Below are 5,594 nucleotides of genomic sequence, written 5' to 3'. Positions count from 1 at the left end.
ATTTTGAAGAATCCGATACGGATGTGGCATCAAAAGTGAAGAGTCCGTGCAACTTTGGTAAAGGTTGTACTCGACAATTGTATTTTGCATTATTCTAAGTTGCCATCTACATTAAGGGTCCAAGTAACATAGCCCAAAATATGTGAAGGGACAAATACATTGAACAAAGACTGAGAGAACTAGATGTGTACAAAATTTGAAGACTGATTCATCTGTTGTGCATCCAAATATCTGATTTCTATCAAGATTGTGCCCTTTTGTCTATCAGAAACAGCCTCTACTTTCATTTGAGGTAGTGGTATGGACTGCGTACACTTTACCATCTCCAGACCCCACTTTGTGGGAGTGAGTACACTCGGCATGTTGTACTTTTGAACAAAAAGGAGCTACTTGCTGTGTCGTGATAGGGTGCGCCCTTGGGTTTGGCCTAGTGGTAAATGAAGCGGAGAAGAATGGTTCATATCACAGGGGAGAAAGAACTTTTGTCCAAGGCTCTAAGGGGTTGTTTGCTGGGAGGGATAAGGATAATTAATCTCGGGATTAATTTAGAAGAAGAGCTTATCCAATGTTTGGTTGGGACAAAATGTACGGGATAACTCATCCTGGTATTAGTTATTTCGGGATTATAGTGTTTTTCTTATCCCTCTTTCAGGCTGGGATAGATAACTAATCCCGGGATAACTTGTTTTCCAACCAAACAACCTTCTACAGTTTTCAGTTTAGCACTTTGTATTTTAATTCTCACTCGGTGTCCGGTATCTACATTGTAACTCGATTAATTTTGGTTTCGCATATTATAGGGCTCATTTCTGGGTTGAGATGCTATATGATTTTGCGTTGGTTTTTATTTTTTCTACTTCGGAATCAAACTTATCGCGACTGGAGCAGAAGTTCTTTAGTGATTCGATGTATAACTCGTGGAATATTATGATGTGAAAATATAAACTTATATCTCGCGGAAAATGTTATTTACCTGAGAGATAAAATTGCAAATGACCCTTTTCCATATGCATAATACAGGGTAGATTTGTGTCATATTCACTATTCAAAAATAGATATTTCAATTTACTTAATTCATTTTCGCAAATCAAATAGACTTTTATTATTTATTCTCATACTACCCGTAATATTAAATAACAACATAAAGTAATAGTAGTAGCTAAATTCAGAATTTCAACATTACATGACAACTTAATAGTATGGATGTACGTTCAATATTCGGTTCGGTATTTTCAAAGTTCGATTCAGTAATTCGGTAATCGGTATTTGAACATAGATACCACATACCATACTTACAAACATCGGTTCGGTAATCGGTAAGTTGATCTTTGGTTTGATATCGTATTTGGTAATACCATATTAAAGTTGGAGATTTGCAAATGTACGTTTAAACTTTAAAGAGTATATTTAATAGAAATTCTATTTAGTATTCTTTTTGTTGTTTTTTACTAATATATTACTAAGGTCTAAGAGATTCTTTGAGATGATTAATACTATTGTCTATTGGGCTAGTTATATATATATATATATATATATAAAATCGGTATTCGGTCAATACTGAATATCAAATGGTACTAAAATCTTGTATCAAACCCAATCCAAAAATGTTAGAAATTTTACTCTCAAATATCATAACAAATACCGAATTACCGAATATCAATTACCAAAATTCAAAATTTTTGGTTTTGTTCGGTAATTTGATTTTCGATATTTTATGTCCCGTCCTACTTACTAGGTTTAGAATAGAATAAAATTATTGAGTTCTATCCAACCCGTAACTTATATCATATAGTTTTGGGCCCCCCTCCCCCCCCCCACCCCCCAAAGAAAGAGATGCAAAACGTTCTTGCCTTATCCATCACATAACAATTTCATGCAAATATATGGTTCAAAAAACAACAACTAATCCATTCCAATAGACTTTTTTAGTCCTCATATGCCCCCATCAATCTTCTTACCTAACAAACACACATATATCTTCCATCATTTCTAGCCAATCATTTTACTACTTTGCAAAAAATTTTTAAAATAAAAAATAAAAAAAATTCTTTCCTATTGTGAATTTCATATGACATAGTTCACTCGCGTTGATGTGTTATCTGTTGTATCATACACTTCTTAGATAGAAGGTTAGCGCTGTCTGTTGTATCATTATGTTGTATCATACACTTCTTTAGAAGGTTAGCGCTATTTGTTGTATCGTACACTTCTTTAGAAGGTTAGCGCTATTTGTTGTATCGTACACTTCTTTAGAAGGTTAGCATTATCTGTTGTATCATTAGCGCTATCTGTTGTATCGTACGCTTCTTAGAAGGTGAGCGCTATCTGTTGTATCGTACACTTCTGGCATTGTGTTCCATTGTTCAAATGGCGGATTACTCGACGAGTAGAAGGAAATCGAATACACAGTTATTGCAAGAACTCGAAGCGCTTAGTGAGACGCTCTATCAACCACCTACAACAACAACAACTCGAAGAACCGCTTCCTTAGTCCTACCTCGCGATTCCATCCCTCCCGTTGAGTCCTTAACCGGTGGTCCTAAAAATGACGATGATATCATCGTCAATCCTAAGCCGAGGTCAAGGCGAATGTCATTATCGCCTTGGCGTTCTCGGCCTAGTGAAGACAACAGTATACAACAGCAGAGTAGCAGGAGCTCCAGCATCAGCAGCAGCAGCAAGTTAACTAAGAAATCAGACAGCAGCAAGGGTACTGGTGAGTCAACCGCCGAGAAGAAAGGGTTGTGGAACTGGAAACCTATACGAGCGTTGGCTCATATCGGTATGCAAAAACTGAGCTGTTTATTCTCAGTTGAAGTCGTGACCGTTCAGGGTCTACCCACATCCATGAACGGTCTACGACTATCAGTATGTGTGAGAAAGAAAGAGACTAAAGACGGCGCAGTGCAAACTATGCCATCTCGAGTTTCACAAGGAGCTGCAGATTTCGAAGAGACACTTTTTATAAGGTGTCATGTTTACTATACGCCGGCTAGTGGTGGTGGTGGTACTCGATTCAAATTTGAGCCACGTCCATTTTCGATATATGTCTTTGCAGTGGACGCGGAGGAACTGGATTTCGGGAAGAACATAGTCGATCTGAGTGAAATGATTGAGGAGTCGATTCAGAAGAGCTTTGAAGGAAGTCGCATTCGCCAATGGGATACGAGTTATACTCTCTCCGGGAAGGCGAAAGGAGGAGAGTTAGTACTCAAACTGGGATTTCAGATCATGGAGAAAGATGGTGGAGTTGGGATTTATACTCAGGCTGAAGGTGGGACGAAGAGCGCGAAGAGTTACTCGTCTTCATCTTCATCTTCGTTTGCTAGAAAGCAATCGAAGACATCTTTTAGCGTGCCGAGTCCACGAATGTCCAGTTTAAGTTCAGCTAATTGGACTCCTTCACAGTCAGGAACGACAGCGAATCTTCAAGGGATCGATGAGTTGAATCTAGATGACGAGTCAGTAAAGGAGGAGCCGGGGTCGAAGGCTGAGGATCTTGATCTCCCCGAGTTCGATATTGTGGATAAAGGAATTGAAATTCAAGACAAAGGAGTTGAAACTGAAGCAACAAAAGAAGTAGAGGGAGAGGCGGAGGAGGAAGAAGAAGCGCGATCGGAAGGTAATTCTGATAAAAGATCGGTATCATCAAGTAATGAGGTTGTCAAGGAAGTCGTGGTGCACGATCAGATGCATTTGACAAGATTATCAGCGCTTGATTCGATAGCTCAGCAAATCAAAGCGCTTGAATCCATGTTTAAAGACGAAAACACTGTCAAGACGGAGGAGGATGACTCTGAATCGCAAAGGTTGGACGCGGATGAGGAAACCGTGACAAGGGAATTCCTCCAAATGCTCGAAGATCCAGGCGTTAACCAGTACAAGATGGATACTCAAGAATCCCCCGCGTTAAAGCTTCAAGGCGGAGGAGGAAATGAAGACAGCGGAAAGGGAAAATCGGGTGTATTTATACCGGATCTTGCGAAGGGGTTAGGTTGTGTTGTTCAAACAAGAAATGGAGGTTTCTTGGCAGCTATGAATCCTCTTAATACTACTGTTTTGAGAAAAGATACAGCAAAACTCGCGATGCAGATATCGAAACCACTTGTGCTTCCATCGATTCCATCGTCTGTGAGTGGATTCGAGTTGTTCCAGAAGATGGCAGCTATTGGGATAGAGGAATTTACGTCCAAGATCTTATCGATGATGCCAATGGAAGAACTCGTTGGCAAAACAGCAGAGCAGATAGCGTTTGAAGGCATTGCTTCAGCAATTATTCAAGGGAGGAACAAAGAAGGTGGCGCTAGCTCAACCGCTGCTCAGACAGTTGCAGTAGTGAAATCGATGGCAGCAGCGATGAACACAAGTCGGAACGAGAGGATCTCTACGGGGATATGGAACATCAGCGACAAACCGCTGACAGTGGACGAGATTCTAGCATTCGCACTGCAGAAAATGGAGGCAATGACAGTCGAAGCATTGAAAATTCAAGCAGATATCGCGGAAGAAGAGGCACCTTTCGATGTTTCCCCTCATTCTGCTAACAAGAAAGATGATCAGGATCACACGTTAGACTCTGCAGTTCCACTCGAAGATTGGACAAAAGATGACAAAAGCGAGAGTATAATGATCTTGGTTGTGGTTCAACTGAGGGATCCGTTGAGGCAGTTCGAGGCAGTTGGAGGACCTATGATTGTACTAGTTCAAGCCATTCGTATCGATGATGAAACTAACAACATCGATGATGATGAAAGGAAGTTCAAAATCGCATCGCTTGGTATTGGCGGGCTAAAAGTCAGGAGCAGAGGAAGGAAGAACGCATGGGACACAGAAAAGCAGAAACTGACAGCAATGCAATGGCTAGTAGCTTATGGACTAGGTAAAATGGCCAAGAAAGCAAAGAAAGCTTCACCACTAAAAGGCCAAGACTTGCTATGGAGCATATCGTCGCGTGTAATGGCAGATATGTGGCTGAAATCTATAAGAAATCCGAATATCAAGTTCATCATGTAGACAGCAGCAAGACTGGTGTACATCGTTTTTTCGTCATTGTATAATGTTTGCATCTGTTCATGGTTGTGTATAGTCTGTTCCATATTGAAATGCTGCAGAAGGTTTCTTTAGTCTAAGTTGCTTGGACTGTCCAAAAATGTTGCCGCACCCGTGTCGGATCCTCCAAAAAAGCGCTACTTTTGAAGGATCGGACACGCACCCGATGACATTTTTGAAGAGTCCGAGCAACGGTCTTTAGTAACTAGATAGGAGAGTGCTATGCACATTGTTTTATGTGTTTTCTCATAGAATTTTGAAAGGTTGTTGAAGATTGTAAATGAGACAAATTGTATCATTCTACAAGTAATAGCATTGCTGTCAGTTTATAATTCGACGTTCGTCGTTAACTCTTTGGTCCTTCGGAAACAGCTTCTCTACCTTCACGAGGTAGGGGTAAGGTCTAGGTACACGCTACCCTCTCCGGACCGCACTTGTTGGATTTTACTTAGTATGTTATTGTTGTTGTTGTTGTTGTTTTGTCGTTAATTCGTTGGCCCTTCGGAGACAGCTTCTCTACCTCGACGAGGTAGGAGTAAGTTCTG

General features: G+C 40.5%; 1 protein-coding gene across 1 annotated transcript; it reads left to right on the top strand.

Moving 5' to 3' along the window:
- The first annotated feature begins 1,914 nt into the window (after positions 1 to 1,914).
- Positions 1,915 to 5,381, top strand: LOC107845528 (protein PLASTID MOVEMENT IMPAIRED 1). Its single transcript, XM_016689894.2, has one exon. The coding sequence runs from the start codon at positions 2,368 to 2,370 to the stop codon at positions 5,011 to 5,013; it is 2,646 nt and encodes an 881-aa protein (XP_016545380.1). The 5' UTR covers positions 1,915 to 2,367; the 3' UTR covers positions 5,014 to 5,381.
- Positions 5,382 to 5,594: the final 213 nt, after the last annotated feature.

The sequence above is a fragment of the Capsicum annuum genome, chromosome 10 (assembly GCF_002878395.1).
Source record: "Capsicum annuum cultivar UCD-10X-F1 chromosome 10, UCD10Xv1.1, whole genome shotgun sequence".
Lineage (NCBI taxonomy): Eukaryota > Viridiplantae > Streptophyta > Magnoliopsida > Solanales > Solanaceae > Capsicum > Capsicum annuum.
Note: the sequence above shows the minus strand (reverse complement) of the source record. Positions and strands in the feature narration are given on the sequence as shown.

Coding starts and splice junctions, on each gene's coding strand:
- LOC107845528 (XM_016689894.2), top strand. CDS start 2,368: ATGGCGGATTACTCGACGAGTAGAAGGAAATCGAATACACAGTTATTG.